Source organism: Heptranchias perlo, chromosome 2, assembly GCF_035084215.1.
Source record: "Heptranchias perlo isolate sHepPer1 chromosome 2, sHepPer1.hap1, whole genome shotgun sequence".
NCBI lineage: Eukaryota > Metazoa > Chordata > Chondrichthyes > Hexanchiformes > Hexanchidae > Heptranchias > Heptranchias perlo.
The window spans coordinates 85751542-85772046 of record NC_090326.1 but is presented as its reverse complement, the minus strand read 5'-3'; the positions used below and the strand labels follow the sequence as shown (position 1 = coordinate 85772046).

The window sequence follows — 20505 nt, the reverse complement described above, 5'->3', positions numbered from 1 at the left end:
GAACAAGCTCAATTGGAGGATACTCGCATTTGAAAGTCAGTTTTGTGGGCGGAGATTCGTTTGAACAGAGGGTTTGATGCACGGCCGTAAAAGATCGAGGAGACTTGGTTGCATTGTAGTTACGTGTGTTTGTTTTTTATTCGTTCATGGGATGTGGGCGTCGTGGCGAGGCCAGCATTTAGTGCCCATCCCTAATTGCTCTTGAGAAGGTGATGGTGAGCCGCCTTCTTGAACTGCTGCAGTCTGTGTGGTGAAGGTTCTCCCACAGTGCTGTTAGGAAGGGAGTTCCAGGATTTTGACCCAGTGACTATGAAGGAACGGCGATATATTTCCAAGTTGGGATGGTGTGTGACTTGGAGGGGAACGTGCAGGTGGTGTTGTTCCCATGTGCCTGCTGCCTTGGTCTTTCTAGGTGGTAGAGGTTGCGGGTTTGGGAGGTGCTGTCGAAAAAGCCTTGGCGAGGTGCTGCAGTGCATCCTGTGGATGGGACACACCGCAGCCACTGTGCGCCGGTGGTGAAGGGAGTAAATGTTTAGGGTGGTGGATGGGGTGCCAATCAAGCGGGCTGCTTTGTCCTGGATGCTATCGAGCTCCTTGAGTATTGTTGGAGCTGTACTCATCCAGGAAAGTGGAGAGTATTCCATCACACTCCTGACTTGTGCCTTGTAGATGGTGGAAAGGCTTTGGGGAGTCAGGAAGTGAGTCACTCGCCGCAGAATACCCAGCCTCTGACCTACTCTTGTAGCCACAGTATTTATGTGGCTGGTCCAGTTAAATTTCTGGTCAATGGTGACCCCCAGGATGTTGATGGTGGGGGATTCGGCAATGGTAATGTCGTTGAATGTCAAGGGGAGGTGGTTAGACTCTCTCTTGTTGGAGATGGTCATTGCCTGGCACTTGTCTGGCTCGAATGTTACTTGCCACTCGTCAGCCCAAGCCTGGATGTTGTCCAGGTCTTGCTGCATACGGGCTCGGACTGCTTCATTATTTAAGGGGTTGCGAATGGAACGGAACACTGTGCAATCATCAGCGAACATCCCCATTTCTGACCTTATGGTGGAGGGAAGGTCATTGATGAAGCAGCTGAAGATGGTTGGGCCTAGGACACTGCCTTGAGGAACTCCTGCAGCAATGTCCTGGGGCTGAGATGATTAGCCTCCAACAACCACTACCATCTTCCTTTGTGCTAGGTATGACTCCAGCCACTGGAGAGTTTTCCCCCTGATTCCCATTGACTTCAATTTTACTGGGGCTCCTTGGTGCCTTACTCGGTCAAATGCTGCCTTGATGTCAAGGGCAGTCACTCTCACCTCACCTCTGGAATTCAACTCTTTTGTCCATGTTTGGACCAAGGCTGTAATGAGGTCTGGAGCTGAGTGGTCCTGGTGGAACCCAAACTGAGCATCGGTCAGCAGGTTATTGGTGAGTAAGTGCTGCTTGATAGCACCGTCGACGTCTCCTTCCATCACTTTGCTGATGACTGAGAGTAGACTGATGGGGCGGTAATTGGCCGGATTGGATTTGTCCTGCTTTTTGTGGACAGGACATACCTGGGCAATTTTCCACATTGTCGGGTAGATGCCAGTGTTGTCACTGTACTGGAACAGTTTGGCTAGAGGCGTGGCTAGTTCTGGAGCACAAGTCTTCAGCACTACAGCCAGGATGTTGTTGGGCCCATAGCCTTTGCTGTATCCAGTGCACTCAGCCGTTTCTTGATATCATGTGGAGTGAATCGAATTGGCTGAAGACTGGCTTCTGTGATGGTGGAGATATTGGGAGGAGGCTGAGATGGATCGTCCACTCCGCCCTTCTGGCTGAAGATGGTTGCAAATGCTTCAGCCTTGTCTTTTGCACTCACATGCTGGACTCTGCCATCATGGAGGATGGGGATGTTTACAGAGCCTCCTCCTCCCGTTTGTTGTTTAATTGTCCACCACCATTCATGACTGGATGTGGCAGGACTGCAGAGCTTTGATCTGATCCGTTGGTTGTGGAATTGTTTAGCTCCGTCTATAGCATGTTGCTTCCACTGTTTAGCATGCATGTAGTCCTGAGTTGTAGCTTCACCAGGTTGGCACCTCATTTTTCGGTACGCCTGGTGCTGCTCCTGGCATGCTCTTCTACACTCCTCATTGAACCAGGGTTGATCTCCTGGCTTGTTGGTAATGGTAGAGTGAGGAATACGCCGGGCCATGAGGTTACAGATTGTGCTGGAATACAATTCTGCTGCTGCTGATGGCCCACAGCACCTCATGGATGCCCAGTTTTGAGCTGCTAGATCTGTTCTGAATCTATCCCATTTAGCACGGTGGTAGTGCCACACAACACGGTGGATGGTATCCTAAGTGCGAAGACGGGACTTCGTCTCCACGAGGACTGTGCGGTGATCACTCCTACCAATACTGTCATGGACAGATGCATCTGCAACAGGTAGATTGGTGAGGACCTCTCTAACATCCTTCTGTTGGTCTTCCTCTTCCTCCATAAAGATGAAATCTGATAATTCCCATTGGGAAACCCATTGGTGGTAGTTATGGTGCTAGTAGCAAAAAAAATGCAGCACGACAATTGGTACAGACACTCATGGAAACCCTAGTAACAATGGAAAAAATGTCAATACATGGCTGAAAAACATTTACCTTAATGACCTTCTGTTATACTTACCATTACCTAACAGGCCTGGACGCTCATGGGCTGAATTATGGATTAGCACCCTGCACACAGTGTCAGGAAATTATGTGCAGGATGTTGAGGGGCTAATTTACATATTTTGATCAGGTGGTCCCCTCGTGCCCCCCCCCAATGTTTTACATGCCGGAAATAAGTGCATAATGTGAAGTAAATGGAAGTTGCATGTGCAAATTTGGAAAACCTGATTGAAAAATACTCCTTCTAGTGGATCCATGAAATTAAAGAATTTATTGACAAATCTCTGCCACTGCAGAATTCCAGGAATTTTCAGTGAACAGAGGGAAAGCACTTCTTCAGAGAGAGAGGGAGAGAGGGGAGAAATGGAAGATAACTCATACTTTTGATACATTTCCTGGCAGCCAGTTGAAAGCTGCTATTGGCATTTCCCAATGGATTGATCACATGCCCACCCAACTGGTCAGGTAATTATATATGATACTCCGAGAATCGGAAAGTGAAAAGAAAATAACTTGTAACACCATGGGAAAAATATATAAATATAACATTTCACTTCTGATAATTCTGGTGCAGAAATGTTAATACAGTCCTTAAATTATTAACACAATAAAAGAAATTCTGAGCAATTTTTAAAAATGACTATTCCATAGGGTGAGGGGATTATTTGTTGTTTCTTTACTCTCTGTCACAAGCACATTTCATTATAAAGAATTTCTACAGTTAGTAAAGCTTTATTACCCAGAATTGGCCCATAATTACATTTTTCCAGGTCGAGGTCACAGCTAAAGCTGCCACCCTCTTCAAAATGTTATCTTTGTGCTCCCCATTTTGAAGATAATGGGGGTAAAATTGCTCTAAGCTAGTAATGTGAAATCGGCTCATATCGAATCGTCAGTCCGTTTTACATCGCGCCCAATTTCCTTTTCAATTCATTTCAATGGAAAAGTGAATTGCGCACAATGTAAAAGGGGCTGACGATTCACTACGATCCCATTTCGTGCTACTGGCATAGACCAATTTCACCCCCATTTAACTTTAAAGAACAAATCAATTTATTTTTAAAATCCTTTTCTCAACATTTTTTTTAATACTCTTTTCTGGATGCATTGGCTCCTTGATAGGGTAGAGTTTCACAGGTGTCCTCTGGTACATCACCCAAGTGGCCATTATTCATGTGTAACCTCAGCAGCCTGTTGGCAGCCTTTCTGACCACAGAGGGCATCACAGTTGGCCTGATCCTATCCAACCAATATTCACAGACATGAATTGCAGCTGGGGCTGCTGGAACTGTCCTGTTTTTTCCTTCCCAAACGAGGGGTACTTAGGCCAACTGCAGCATCCCTACTGCCACCAAGAATGGGATCAGCCAACTCAGCAGAGACCAGGGATTGAATCTCGGAACATCCTGGCATATCTATATGACCAAACTATTCACTGGATAAACTCCCTAAGACATCAGAGTGGCAGATTAATATATCTTTCCTATACAGTTTATATATCTACGTTGTTGATCTCTGCTGTTTGCCTTTGGATTCCTGCCAGTTGGAGCCAGAGCCAAGTGCGAAGAATACAATTTAGAACTACATTCAAGAAACAAATATTGATTGCTGATCTCATGTGTAAGATCTGAATTTCTTCAAAGTGGATACATAAATTCAGAGAGAGTATTTTCAGTTAGTTTCTGTATCTCCAGGACATAAAGCAAGCATTTGTAGCCAGCCCATAAAGCTTATTACCAACAGTTTACATGCAATGTGTCCTATCACGGACTTTACTTCATTTGCTTAATCTTGTAAATATTACTTTTAACACACACACACACTCACACGCAAAGCAACTTGTGTATTTCCACAACCTGTTAGAGCACCACAGCAATGGGCTCACAATCAACTGCAAACTTCAGAACCTCCTAACAAGCCAGGTTTGTACTTGTATTATATAGCAATGTTATATCTGTAGATACAATATATTATTTCCCGATATTAAACCAATATCTGGGTTGTCTAGGCAAAACTTACAAATGAATCTATATTATAGAGTTTGATTTTCTGTTTCAGAAGTACTTCCAATTTATTTGACACAGCTAATCATGTTATCTTTATCCTAGATATCTCCTCCATTGTCCAACCCAATAGGAAAGCCCTTCCTTGGCCCCATCCCTACCCCTATTTGAATGGAATCAGCACATCTCCAACAATGACTTCTCTTCTCTCCCCTACATTGTTACCTCTAGGGTCCCCCAAGAATCTGTCCATGGACCCATCTCTTCCTAATCTACTGCTCCTTGGCTATATCATCCACAGGCACTGGGTAAGCTTCCATATGTATGCTGATGACCCCCCAATTCTACCTCTCCATTACTTCCCTTGACCCTTTAATTGCCTCTGTGCTCTCAGATTGCTTGTCTGATATCAGATCCTGGAATGGTCACAACTTATTCCAGTTCGACATTGGTAAGACCAAAGCCATTGTCTTTAGCCCCTGCCAGAAAATCCATTCTCTTGACACCATCACCCTTGCTGACCACTTTCTCAGACTGAACCAGACTGTTTGTAATCTTGGCACTATGTTTGATCCCGAGCTAAGCTTTAAACCCCACAACGTATCCATCACCGAGATTGCTCACTTCCATGTCAACAATGTTGCCTGTCTCTCAGCCCCTCAGCTTCCGGATCCCTTATAAATGCATTTGTCACTTCCAGACTCTATTATTCCATTCTGGCCTCTCACCCCCTTCCCTTCATAAACTCCAACTTGTCCAAAACTTCTGTTTGTGTCCTGTCCCATTCTATGTCTCACTCATCCATCTCCTCCATCCTTGCTGACTTCCGTTGGCTTTCCATTATTCAACGTACTAAATTTAAAATTCTCATCCTCATGTAAAAATCCCTCCATGGCCTTGCTTTGCCCTATCTCTACAAGCTCATCCAGCCCTATAATCCCTTCCGAACGCTCTGTTTCTGGCCTTCTACACATTCATCCCTTCCTTCATTTCACTATCGATGTTAGAGCTTTAGAGTCACATCAGTTCTGCTGTCTGGAACTCTCCTCCTAAATCCTTTCACCTTTCCACCTCAAAAATCTCCTCAAAACCCATCTCTTCTGACAAATGTTCCACATCATTTCCTAAATTCTAATTTCCTGCATTTGTGTTATTCCAAATTGTTATTCTGTAAAATACCTAAGCCTATTTTTTGATGCTATAGGTGTTATACAAATTGTTGTTTGTTGGACAAAATTCAGTTCTACAATCTTATAGCACAGCTTATGGCATCTGTTATTCAATCCTTCAAATATCAGTAAATGTAGGTTCATTCTCATGAGTCTCGTAACTACATATTGTGCTCTGCATTTGGTAAAAGAATATGGGCAATCTTGCTAGTGATATAACTAATTGGAATACTGCAATTAAGATGAACTGTTATAGAGTCATAGAGTCATAGAGTTATACGGCACGGATAGAGGCCCTTTGGCCCATTGTGTCCGCGCCGGCCATCAAGCCCTGTCCACTCTAATCCCATATTCCAGCATTTGGTCCGTAGCCTTGTATGCTATGGCATTTCAAGTGCTCATCCAAATGCTTCTTGAATGTTGTGAGGGTTCCTGCCTCCACAACCCTTTCAGGCAGTGAGTTCCAGACTCCAACCACCCTCTGGGTGAAAAAGTTATGAATGGTGAATATTTACTGAATCAACATTAACACCTCTGTGGCAGCAATACTCAGTACTTATTATTAGTACTTCAATGTCACTATCATCCAGGGTCAATCCACTGATTTCTGTGCATGCTCCATGTAACGCAGCAACATACACCTGCATTTGCAGATGAAAATCAGCACCAGTCTCAGCTCCAACCCATTATTGCTGTTGTTGCTCCAAGGGATGGAATTTTGCCATGGTTGGGCATTTTCACAATGGTCTTGAGATTTGGAATTCTTACCCACAGCAGAGTTGTCGCCCCAGGAGTACAAGCAGGTAGGAGCTGGGAACAGTACTTTTGGGGAGAGATGAATGTATTTCAAGCTAGTCTCTTAGTTTAACAGTTCTTTAAAGCTTGCGGAATCAGTAATTAAACAGCTTGATACAACAGTGCCATAAGGGAGTGGGTTTTTTATCTTCTAATTTACCAATAGACAGACACTGTAACAAGTGCAACCCTGGAGCACAGCAAGAAATTCAATGTTCTCCAAGGCAGCTTCTCAATAACTGGCAGCAATAATTAATACAGCCAGTTAGCAATTTAAAGATTACAAAGATTACTTTTAGAGCAGTGAACTCAGCAGTCGGTTCATTTGGCAGATGAGCAGCGATTGGATTTTGGGAAGCATTTCTAGTGCAGCCAGGTGCAGATAGGTTACCTAAAGGTGGATTTGTAGTTTTCAGAGGTAGGGAAAGATGTTTTTTTCTCACTCTATTATGTCTCCATACATGTCAACCATCTGCTGTTTACATCGTATTTGGACCCAACATCCAGGCTTGCACTTCAAAATCAACACACAGCCCAATGGTGAGCACTTGCATTTCAAAATCAGCGCAGAGCACAATAGTGAGCTGCTTCCACTGAAATGTCCAGCTTTTCCACTCTGCAGAGCTGCCCAGTCAAGGACCGCAGTACCTACTTATTCCTTGAGGTGGCTCTGTGCTCACCAACACAGATGGAAATGGGCATTGGGGTTGGGCTTCATCTGCTGTGCACCTACAGGTAAGGTGGACGGGTAAGTTTAGAAGTTAAAATGCCATCTGGCTGACCTTATCACCTTTTCAAATCTAAGGGGAAGTTACAGCTTATCTAAAATGCACATACATATTTATAGTCTGTAACTTTTGCCACAAAAGTGAGGTGTGGTTCTGGAATCTCAGTGCACATTTTGCTTGTACGGCCTTGATGCCTGTCTTAACCCCTAAGAGTGGAGGACATTGTTAGGCGGGTCAAAGGCAGAGAGAAGCCGAGTGGCAACGATGCATCATTGTACCCACAAGTGTTTGTGGCGCAGGAACCACAGCTTCCAACGTACGGTAGACGGGGTACAGGGTGTGAGGCTGCCAGTGCTGCCAGTGTCCCCAGTGCCATCTGTTCACCAAGCATTATTGAGGAGGGCACTACCAGCACGATGAAGAGCTCAGACTGGCTGGCTTCTCACTAAAGGAAGTCAGTCTAATTAAATATTAGGAAAAAAATATAAAAAACTATGGTCTTGCATGTTTTTCACTGAATGGGTGGATGGAGAGAGTAAGTAAGAGGGAGGACTTTCCTTCCTCTCCCTGCTCCCTTGTCTGTAAATGGTGCCTGGGGAGGAGCTGCGCTTGCTGAGGAAAAAGCTGTCCCCCTTAGTAAGGAGCTACACACTCCCAAGCTCATCCTCCCACTGGTGCTCATGCAGTATTCATTTTAATGGATGGAAAATCAAGGGCTGAATGCCAGCAATTTCCCATGATTCGCTCTCTGCCAGTACATTCTCTCACTGGAAGCATGTGATACTATAATTAACGCTGATATTTTAGAAAATATGTACAATTAATTAGACTGTTTGCTATTTTTAACAAAAATATTTGGAAGGCTGCAATAGATTTTACCAAAATGCTTTGGGAGGAAGCATATACTCAGACCCCTCCCAGAAAATAAACTTTGTACTTTCAACACTGGTATTGGCCCTTCAGGCTTTTGTGTACTTGTATTTTTTACCCTCCAAAATAAGTGAAGGAATGTTGGGTTTGCCTATAGATTAAGTTATAATACCCTTTGTCCCACTGCACTCTCAGTACAATTACTCCTTTCACATGACATTGATTTATGTTCAGGGCTGTCTTTGACTGGTCAGCTTTTTTGAAACTATTGGAAAGCTATTACTACTTTTCTACATTGGTGCGTAGGGACCTTAGAACAATAAAACCAAAGAAATTTGTTGCAGAGAGGCCATTCACCCCATTGTGTCTGTGCTGGCTCTTTGCTAGTGCAATCCAAAACTAATCCCATTGCTCCTCCTTTCCCCCATGGCTCTGTATCTTCCTCGGCTTCAAATATTTAACCAATTTTGCCGTAAAAGATACAAAGGTCTCTGCCTCTACCATTCCTTGTGGCAAAGCATTCTATGCCCCAACAATCTTCTGTGTTTAGAAATTTCTCCTAACTTCTCTCCCCACTCTCAGTGATAATTTTAAATTGAACCTCATCACTCACTCCCCAACCAGAGGAAATAGCTTTTTTTCCCCCCTTTTCACTCTATCAAAACCCTTCACAGTTTTAAAAACCTCTCTTAAATTTCCTCTTAACTTTATCTGCTCTACCACCCCCCACCCACCACCATGAGAGTGCAGATTGTACAGGGTCTATAGGGGGAGCAGAGTCAAATCTTCCCATAAGAAGTGGAATGGGTTGGTTAGAGACCATGAAAGGGGAGATTATACCAGGACAATGGAGGGAGCAGGCTGGGTTGGCTGAACAGCTTTTTCTTGTTGCATAATTTCTTATTTTGTATTCATATTTCTTAAATTTCCTCTTAACTTTCTCTGCTCCAATGAAAATAGTTCAAGTGCTTGAAGTCTCTCCTCATAACTCTGGACTTGTTTCTCTTTTACAGACCATCCAAGCTGTTGTTTGTGCTTTAGGAAAACAGAACGACCGAAGATACTGATTTAGAGGCACTTGTTGCTTACCTCCTGCGTAGAGTGGAGGACTGTTGGAATTTCTTTCCTGTGATGAAGGGCTTGGAAGAGAGGACTTGTTCTTGAATGACATGAACAGATGCTGACAGAAATCATCAGGCAGCTCAGCCTCCAAGAATGTTTTCATAAACAGTTTGAAGCCTTCAAAGTCTATTGGCTGGAGTTAAAATAAACAGGAGTTACTCTTAGAAAAAATAACACAAAACCAGAAAATATGTTAGTCTAAACTAACTAAAACTTTACAGAGAAACATTTGTGTGTTTCATTATTTTTAATCTTTCATTAAAAAGCTGTGCAACTGTATTAGTCAAAAAATAAAATCAAGCAAACCAAGTGGTAAGTTTTTTTTACTGAAATAAAAGAATTGATTTTTTTTAATGTATAAATCATTGTAATAATTGTCATTCTCCAAATTAAGGTATATTTTAATTTATGAAAGTAAGTTATATAATGCATCCAGCAAACATAGTAACATCTGTTCCATAGAACATTCCTTTACCCTGACCACCCTCTTTGGTTCTTACAATCAGAGCTGGTACCACAACAAAAGGTTCAGTAAGGTCTTAGCCACCTCATTCCTGAATTCCTCATAAAATGTTATGAAATTCCCAGCTTTTCAAAAACTTTCATTAACTGAACGTCTGTGACCACAATGTATACATCAATGAAATGTGTAAAAAATATTTATAAATGTTGTCGTGCTAGGTTATGTATATACACATCAAACACTGGAATATTGCAGACTTCATTCAACTGATCTGCACTGAATGGCTCAAAGAACGACCTCTAATGTAGAATTTCCAGATCAGCAAATTCAACTTCAAGCCTCCCAGTAATTACTACTGCTGGTCCAATGGGGCTAGTATTCTGCAGCCTAAATAAATAATTTCCCCTGACACAGAAGGAATATTGTAGAAAAGGTTCATGAAATTTGTAATTGGTGTAACTGTATTAGGAAGCACCCACAAAGTATTGTTTATTGCAAAAGGTTATGCTGCATGGTGTCAGAAACCTACTTAAACTACGCAAGGCTGATTTTAGCTTCAGTTATTCCTCAGGAACAGATGGGCATAAGAGAGTATAAAAATAGGCAGAGATCAAACCCAATGGATTCCCACCCACTTTGCGTGCCGCTTGAGTTTCTGGTGGGGTTTTGGGGCGGGATAACAGAAATATGCAGGAGCTACATAATAATATAGAAGGGATGTCTTTAGATCTCAATATGATTTTGCCTAGCATTTCAACTTGATTATACTTGTTTCTTATCATACCCATATAACTTGGCACATCCAGAGATCCAAGGCTTACCATTGAAGTGCAAAGCATTTAAAGGGACAAGCTGCTATTAACTGTTTTGAATTTGTTTTTAGTTTTTTCTTCTGTTGTTACTGTTCTCCACTGTGTGTGTGTGAAGTGGGGGGGTGGGGGGGTGGGGGGCGTTGTAAGAGGGATTCTGGTGATCTCAATTTTGTAAGATTCCTAGTCCTGCGGAAATCCCAGCTCAGCCTTTTACAGGAAGAAGAGGAGGACCAAAGAAGAGATGCCAGGCTAAGTTGCATCAGAGGTGTTTTATGCCCAGCCGCCAGTAACTGCACACACACATGTGCAAACAGAGGTGCACATAATTTGTTCTGGTGGACTCGATCAATGCACATAGAGTTGCCTGTTCCCGAGAGTGGCTGGGTCAGCAGTCCCAATGTCACAAGTACAATATATGAAAGCCTAATTCTTATGCTGGATGTTTTTTTCAGAAATGCAGTACTTCACACTTGAAGTAGTAAAGCATGAAAGAAAGCAGTTCAGTATGATCAAAAAATGACGTAACCCAATTGGCTGCACCCGCCAAAAGGCCAACAATCATACTTGCCTGCATTACTACACCTACCAGGCAACATTCATGGGGAACTGTCTTCATGGGGTCCCGTCCTCAGAGGGCCAAATGCAGAACTATAAGAACATTTGCCTGAGGAAGGAGAAAATCTCCGAAAGCTTGTGAATTTAAAATAAAATTGCTGGACTATAACTTGGTGTTGTAAAATTGTTTACAATTGTCAACCCCAGTCCATCACCGGCATCTCCACATCATGACATTTGTGTAAGCACACCTGCAGTTAACATACAGCAATGGTGCTCTCATACTGGTTTTTGGTCCTAAATCCTTCTACGATGCCTCTTGACTGGACAAATTGCTCTTTGACCTAGCGTAGTTGTGCTTTTACTTCCAAACTTTGGATTGGGAAACCAATTCTGAAGCCTTACAATTGTGGTATCGAAGTAATGCATTAGGTCTGTCATCAACACAATCTTTCAACGCTTCAGTATTTCTTTCTGTTCCTCTTTGGAGAGAACAAGACAACAGCTCTTCAAACTTATGTCTGGTAGAAAGGCAATAGATATTTAAGGCATGATTCTTAACAACTAGTGTTGGGCGTAAGAATCTTCATTATATACTCCACAAGAGAGAATTACCTTATTGTGCTACCTCTCACTAACTGGAGGAGGAGGTGGTGGCTCCGTGAACATCCCCATCCTCAATGACGGCACAGTCCAGCACGTGAGTGCAAAAGACAAGGCTGAAGCATTTGCAATCACCTTCAGCCAGAAGTGCCAAGTGGATGATCCATCTCGGCCTCCTCCCGATATCCCCACCATACAGAAGCCAGTCTTCGGCCAATTCGATTCACTCCACGTGATATCAAGAAACGGCTGAGTGCACTGGATACAGCAAAGGCTATGGGCCCCAACAACATCCCGGCTGTAGTGCTGAAGACTTGTGCTCCATAACTAGCTGCGCCTCTAGCCAAGCTGTTCCAGTACAGCCACAACACTGGCATCTAACTGACAATGTGGAAAATTGCCCAGGTATGTCCTGTCCACAAAAAGCAGGACAAATCCAATCCGGCCAATTACCGCCCCATCAGTTTACTCTCAATCATCAGCAAAGTGATGGAAGGTGTCGTTGACAGTGCTATCGAGTGGCACTTACTCACCAATAACCTGCTCACCGATGCTCAGTTTGAGTTTCGCCAGGACCAATCAGCTCCAGACTTCATTACAGCCTTGGTCCAAACATGGACAAAAGAACTGAATTCCAGAGGTGAGGTGAGAGTGACTGCCCTTGACATCAAGGCAGCATTTGACCGAGTGTGGCACTAAGGAGCTCTAGTAAAATTGAAGTCAATGGTATCAGGGGGAAAACACTCCAGTGGCTGGAATCATACATAGCGCAAAGGAAGATGGTAGTGGTTGTTGGAGGCCAATCATCTCAGCCCCAGGACATTGCTGCAGAAGTTCCTCAGTGCAGTGTCCTAGGCTCAACCATCTTCAGCTGCTTCATCAATGGCCTTCCCTCCATCATAAGGTCAGAAATGGGGATGTTTGCTGATGATTGCTCAGTGTTCAGTTCCATTCGCAGCCCTTCAGATAATGAAGCAGTCCGTGCCCGCATGCAGCAAACCCTGGAAAACATCCAGGCTTGGACTGATAAATGGCAAGTAACATTCGTGCCAGACAAGTGCCAGGCAATGACCATCTCCAACAAGAGACACTCTAACTACCTCCTCTTGACATTCAACAGCATTACCATCACCGAATTCCCCACCATCAACATCCTGGTGGTCACCATTGACCAGAAATTTAACTGGGCCAGCCATATAAATACTGTGGCTACAAGAGCAGGTCAGATGCTGCGTATTCTGCAGCAAGTGACTCACCTCCTGACTCCCCAAAGCCTTTCCACCATCTACAAGGCACAAGTCAGAAGTGTGATGGAATACTCTCCACTTGCCTGGATAAGTGCAGCTCCAACACTCGAAGTTTGACACCATCCAGGACAAAGCAGCCGGCTTGATTGGCACCCCATCCATCACCCTAAACATTCACACCCTTCACCACCGGTGCACCGTGGCTGCAGTGTGTACCATCTACAGGATGCACTGCAGCAACTCACCAAGGCTTCTTCGAAAGCACCTCCCAAATCTGTGACCTCTACCACCTAGAAGGACAAGGGCAGTAGGCACATGGTAACAACACCACCTGCAAGTTCCCCTCCAAGTCACACACCATCCCAACTTGGAAATATATCGCCGTTCCTTCATCGTCGCTGGGTCAAAATCCTGGAACTCTCTACCTAACAGCACTGTGGGAGAACCTTCACCACGCAGACTGCAGCGGCTCACCACCACCTTCTCAAGGGCAATTAGGGATGGGCAATAAATGCTGGCCTTGCCAGCGACGCCCACATCCCATGAACAAATTTAAAAAAACTTGATTCCTGAACCATTATGCTGTCTTGCAGCCTGACTCCCATCCCATTTTGCTGTCCCCTGGCTTTATCTCCCTGCCCATTATGCATATGTATACTTATCTATGTTAATCTTTATCTTTCACCTCTCAGTCCAATGACTTAACCTGCCCACATCCATTTTGATCTATCACACATTGGTTAGTTTTATTCACTACTACACCCAACTGAGTGTCATCTGCAAACCTAAACTCATTGGACAATACTCCATCCTTCAAATCAGTACATGATTGAGTTCAGCTTTGATGCCCCTCCAGTCAAATAGTTTGTTGATGTGCACTGTGGGCTCACACATGACTAACGATTAGTTGAGTGAAGCACTGTAGGACAACCACTGCCCGTATTTATCATTTTATTTTTTAGAGCAGATATTTTTCTCTGATTCAGTGGCAAGGACTATTCTTGGAACTGAACAAGCCAAAGTGTGCCTTTACCTGTCCAATATCTAAGTTACTGTAGCAAGCACAGGGATCTTTGTTACGTATTTTGGATTACTGGATATATCACATGCATTCACGTAATTTCCTTGACTTCAGAAAGTGGTACAATAAACACCATCAGACCTTGGCTCAGGTTAAAACTGAACAAACAGACTTATTAATTATATGAAGAAATATTAGCAAAGACAAATAGTAGATTTATAGTAATTACAAAATTTACTCTTCCTCTTCAGAATGTAGAAAAATAACAGTTGTGTGTTCCGTGTTACCACTTAATATAAAACTGGACTTGAAACAAGGCCATGATCATAACCTTACACGGTGCTAACCTTTCACAGTGCTTCCCACCTATTTATCTCTCACTCTCTTTTGAACAGCTTCAGGAGGACTGCTAAAATCAGCCTGAGATATACTTTCAAAATCTTTGATGATTAACTGGAACAAAAGAAATTAAAAGTGTTTCTCGTAAACTCAGATAGAGCTGCCAGTCAAACGTATTCTTTGAAAAGACCCACAGGATATTTGTATTTGAATTAATGGCCTGACTCCTTCCTCATAATGAATTAATTTGTTACAAATACATTGGATGATCTGTGAGAAGTTCCTTCTCCTAAGAACAATGCCCAGCTGTTCGTTGCTGGCACAATCCAATCGTTGTATTTTAGTAACGGTATTTTGAACACAGTTAAGAAAACAAGCAGGTAAACAGGTTGCAATTTAAAGCATTTACCTAATAATGTCTCCCTGATGCTTATAGTGTTAGTTCTGTGGCTGTTGGGTTCATCATAAGAGGCTAGGCCATGTGAGTTAACCTTGTTTTAACACCGAATTCACCATGACAAGAAAAGAAGCCAATAAGATAATACGTCACATTCAAGTCAGGACAGGATTTGGCTCAGCTTTGATGTTCCTTCAGTGAAATAGCTTGCTGACGCTCACTGTCAAGGCACACACATGAATAGTGACTAATTGAGCAAGGTAATGTTGGGTGACCATTGGTCATGGAATTGTACCACAGTCAACACCTTCCACAGAGGCATAATTTAAAGATATGGGGAGAGAGCAGAGCACAGTGATTAGCTTAGATTGTTCTATCAAAGAGCCAGCACAAACACAATTGCCCAAGTGTTGTAAACTTCTGGGGTTCTATGGTCCTATTTCCATAATTAAACTCTGAAAATATTTAGCACTGTAAAATATTAAATAGAAAGTAAGAGTTCAAAAATAAATACGTACAAGTATGCACATCAAGCTAATTGAATTCTACATTGTCTTGAGGTTCTCTAGTTGTCCCATAAGTGCTGGGCAAACATCTGATTTATTTAACATCTCATTCAAAATTCACTTCTGTATGTCATCAAATAATTAACCAGCATACTTAAATTCTCTTCAGTGCACTGCTCCCAAGATAATCAGAGTGATGCATTTTAACAGGCATTTATATAAATAACTAAAATCCAATTGAATTGATTTAATAGTGTGGAAGGCCATTAATGATTTTCAATACTCTAATCCCGCCCCTGATCGACTATTACTGGGAAGTTTTTGGCCTCATTGAGACCCTCTATAGACCCATGGCTCAGTTACAACAGTGATGTCACAGATATTGCTCATATAAAATAAAGCAGAGGCATCTCTTCGATATATAGAGTTGCAGATAGTTGGCATAAAAGTCAAATGGTTCTCATTCAATTGAGTTCCAAAGGTATCATGAACTACAGCAGAGATGCACAAGTGGTTTATGGATTTCATCTGAAGCTAGAGATTAAAATTACAGCTTTCGACTCACTCTTCTCCATCCATAACTCATTATAATCTAATGCTATGACTTCAACAAATACTGTTCAACAGTTACAAGAGACTTAAAATACACTAAGAAAAGCTGTAGAATAATATGATATAGCGAATGAATACGCTAGTAACAGTGCCACATAAACCAAGTAGGTCCCTATTGTACTCTGTTTGCTGATCTCAGCGAGGACACCAGCAGCAACACCCAAGATGGCTTCTGTGCCCTGAGTTAGGGAGGTAAGGAATAAATTCATGTAAGGTTCTCTTGATTGTTATCCAGCAATTCCTGGAAGAAGCCTATTGTTAACATCAACTGAGGGCAGGATCATAACATCATGAATAGCCTGCCAACACTCAGTATCTAAACTCATATATGAATAATGACTACTTGAGAGAGGGAATAACCTGCATTTATTTGGCATCTTTAATGTAGGAAAGTCCCAAAGTACTTCACAGAACTGTAACCAGACAAATATTGACAGGAAGCCAAAGGAGATAGTAGGAAGAGCTACTAAAAGCTTGGTAAAAGAGGTAGGTTTTAAAGAGCATCTTGAAGGAGGAGAGAGAGGTAGAGAGGCAGAGGAGATTAGGGAGGGAATTAGAGAGCTAGGACCTAGGCGCCAGAAGGCACGGCTACCAAAGATGTGCCAAAGGGACTGAGCAATGCACAAGAGGCCAGGCTTGGAGGAACGTACAGTTCTTGGGAGGGTTGTATGGCTGGAGGAGGCTACAGAAATAGGGAGGATGAGGTGATGAGGGAATTGAACATGAGGTTGAGAATTTTAAAATTATGAGGTTGCTGGACAGGGAGCCAATATAGGTCAGCAAATACAAGGGTGATGGGTGAGCGGGACATGGTCCGAGTTAGGATACAGGCAGCAGAGTTTTGGATGAGCTCAAGTTTATGGAGGGTGGGGGATGGGAGGCCAGTCAGGAGAGCATTGGAATAGTTGAGTCTCGAGGTAACAAAAGTATGGATGAGGGTTTCAGCAGCAGATGAGCTGAGGCAGGGATGGAGACGGACAATGTTACGGAGGTGAAAGTAGGCAGACTTTGCGATGGAGAGGACATGGGGCCGGAAGCTCAGCTCTGGGTCAAATAGGTTGTGAATAGTCTGTTTCAGCCTGAGACAGTAGCCAGGGAGAGGGATATAATCAATGGCTGTGCCGAAGACAATGGCTTCAATCTTAACAATGTTTAATTGGAGGAAATTGCGGCTCATCCAGGACTGGATGTCGGACAAGCAGTCTGACATCACATAGGCAGTGGAGAGGTCAAGACAAGACATCTCAAGACATGTGAGGTAGAGATGTGTGTCGGCAGCATACATGGGAAACCTGATGTCATGACATTGGATGATGTTGCCGAGGTGCAGCATTGAGATGAGAAATAGGATGGAGCCAAGGATAGATTCTCTGGCTACTACTAGATAGTTAAGAGTGGAACGAGGCGACGGCAGTCCCACTCAGCTGGACAACAGAGGAGAGGCGGAGGAGAATGGTGTGGTCAACTGTGTCAAAGGCTGCACAGAAGTCGAGAAGGATGGATAGTGAGAGGGATAGTGTACCATGGTCACAGAAACAGAGGATGTCATTTGTGACTTTGACTTGGGCCATTTCAGTACTGTGGAAGGGGTGGAAACTTGATTAGAGAGGTTCAAAAATGGAGCTGCAGAAAAGGTGGGCACAGATTTGGGAGGTGATAACACATTCAAGGACTTTGGAGAGGAAAGGTTGGTAATAGAGGATGATTGGCAACCGTAGAACTAGAGCCCAGCATGGATCAACTATTTTAAGTGAAGAAGGGAGAATATTGGGAGGAGGGAGGAAAGGGAGCACTTGGGGTGTTGTGAATAAAAATATAATCGGTGAGCGGTGGCAAAGAGCGAGACCAGAGCGGGAATAAAAACAGCGCGGAGAGAGCGAGAGTCCAGTCGGTGAGCGGCGGTAAAGAGCGAGACCAGAGCGGGGATAAAAACAGCGCGGAGAGAGCGAGAGTTCAGTCGGTGAGCGGTGGTAAAGAGCGAGACCAGAGCGGGGATAAAAACAGCGCGGAGAGAGCGAGAGTCCAGTCGGTGAGCGGCGGTAAAGAGCGAGACCAGAGCGGGGATAAAAACAGCGCGGAGAGAGCGAGAGTCCAGTCGGTGAGCGGCGGTAAAGAGCGAGACCAGAGCGGGGATATAAACAGCGCGGAGAGAGCGAGAGTCCAGTCGGTGAGCGGCGGTAAAGAGCGAGACCAGAGCGGGGATAAAAACAGCGCGGAGAGAGCGAGAGTCCAGTCGGTGAGCGGCGGTAAAGAGCGAGACCAGAGCGGGGATAAAAACAGCACGGAGAGAGCGAGAGTCCAGTCGGTGAGCGGCGGTAAAGAGCGAGACCAGAGCGGGGATATAAACAGCGCGGAGAGAGCGAGAGTCCAGTCGGTGAGCGGCGGGAAAGAGCGAGACCAGAGCGGGGATAAAAACAGCGCGGAGAGAGCGAGAGACCAGCGGCAGTTCGGGGTGACGTCACCAGTCAGAAAGTGACGCGGCACAGGGGAGGCAGCTGATTGGTGAGTAGGTTCAGGTGAGTATTTCTACCATTTTACTGTAAGTAAAGTGATAAGAAAGGGAAGGTCTGCAGGTTTTATAGCAGATAGTGTTTTTTTTTTAGTGAACCTAGGTCCCTAGTATAGTTAACATTTTCTAATTTCAACGTAATTTAAAAGGGGTAACTCAGCTAAGGCAAGTCATGGCAGCAGACCTCGCACCCGTGATATGCTCCTCCTGCAAGATGTGGGAAGTCATGGACACTACCAGTGTCCCTGCCGACCATGTGTGCGGGAAGTGTGTCCACCTGCAGCTACTGACCGATCGTATCTCGGAGCTGGAGCTGCGGGTGGACTCACTGTGGAGCATCCGCGATGCAGAGAAACTCGTGGATAGCATGTTTAGCGAGTTGGTCACACCGCAGGTAAAGGGTATACAGGCAGGAAGTGAATGGCCGACCAACAGGAAGAGTAAGAGGTGCAGGCAGGTAGTGCAGGGGTCCCCTGTGGCCATCCCCCTCTCAAACAGATATGCCACTTTGGATGCTGTTGTGGGGGATGACTTATCAGGGGAAGGCAGCAGCAGCCAACTTCCTGGCACCACGGGTAGCTCTGCTGCACAGGCTGGGAGGAAAAAGAGTGAAAGAGCTATAGTGATAGGGGACTCAATTGTAAGGGGAATAGACAGGCGTTTCTGCGGCCGCAACCGAGACTCCAGGATGGTGTGTTGCCTCCCTGGTGCAAGGATCAAGGACGTCTCGGAGCGGCTACAGAACATTTTGGAGGGGGAGGGCGAACAGCCAGCTGTCGTGGTGCACATAGGCACCAACGATATAGGTAAAAAAGGGGATGAGGTCCTAAAAGCAGAATATAGGGAGTTAGGAGGTAAATTAAAAAATAGGACCTCAAAAGGTAGTAATCTCAGGATTGCTGCCAGTGCCACGTGCTAGTCAGAGTAGAAATAGGAGGATATTTCAAATGAATACGTGGCTAGAGGAATGGTGCAAGGGGGAGGGATTCAGATTCCTGGGACACTGGAAACGGTTCTGGGGGAGGTGGGACCAGTACAAACCGGACGGTCTGCACCTGGGCAGGGCCGGGACCGCTGTCCTAGGAGGAGTGTTTGCTAGTGCTGTTGGGGAGGGTTTAAACTAAAGTGGCAGGGGGTTGGGAACCTGAGCAGGGAGAGAGAGGAAAGCGTAACAGGAAGGGACAGAAGGTATGGAGTAATAGGTAAAGTGTTAAAAAAGGAAAAAGCAGGAACTAAGCGTCACAAAACAGATTTGAAAGTTCTTTATCTGAATGCACGTAGCATTCGTAACAAAATGGACGAGTTAACGGCACAAATAGCTACGTATGGGTATGATCTTGTGGCCATTACAGAAACATGGCTGCAGGGTGACAACGACTGGGAATTAAATATGCCAGGGTATTTAACAATCAGGAAGGACAGGCAGGAAGGAAGGGGAGGTGGGGTGGCTATGTTAATAAAGGAAGGAATCACTGTAGTACAGATAAATGATATTGGGACAAAGCATCAAGATAATGAAACAGTTTGGGTGGAGATAAGGAATAATAAGGGGAAAAAAACATTAGTGGGCGTAGTATATAGGCCTCCTAATAGTTGCAACTCTGCTGGAAGAAGTATTAATCAGGAAATAGTCGGGGCATGTAATAAGGGAACAGCTATAATTATGGGGGATTTTAATTATCATATTAACTGGACAAATCAAATTGGGCAGAGCAGCCTTGAGGACGAGTTCATTGAGTGCATCAGGGATGGATTTCTTGAGCAGTATGTAACTGATCCTACAAGGGGGCAGGCAACCTTGGACCTGGTCCTGTGTAATGAGTCAGGATTAATTAATAATGTCCTAGTTAAGGATCCCCTTGGAACGAGCGACCACAACATGGTTGAATTCCATATCCAATTAGAGGGTGAGAAGGTTGATTCTCAAACAAGTGTACTGAGCTTGAATAAAGGAGACTATGATGGTATGAGAGCGGAATTGATTAAAGTGGACTGGGAAAATAGATTAAAGGGTAAGATGGTACATGAGCAGTGGTGTTCATTTAGGGAGTTATTTTACAACTTTCAAAATAAATATATTCCACTGAGGAAAAAAGGGTGTAAAAG

At 44.1% G+C, this 20505-nt stretch overlaps 1 protein-coding gene across 1 annotated transcript in view; it reads right to left on the bottom strand.

Annotated features, from left to right (window-relative positions):
- dgkb (diacylglycerol kinase, beta) overlaps nucleotides 1-20505 on the bottom strand; it is a 635142-nt gene that overhangs the window by 501885 nt on the left and 112752 nt on the right. The window contains exon 4 of the mRNA XM_067998463.1: nucleotides 9303-9468. Coding sequence (XP_067854564.1) covers nucleotides 9303-9468 — 166 coding nt within the window. The remainder of the gene's footprint in view (nucleotides 1-9302; nucleotides 9469-20505) is intronic.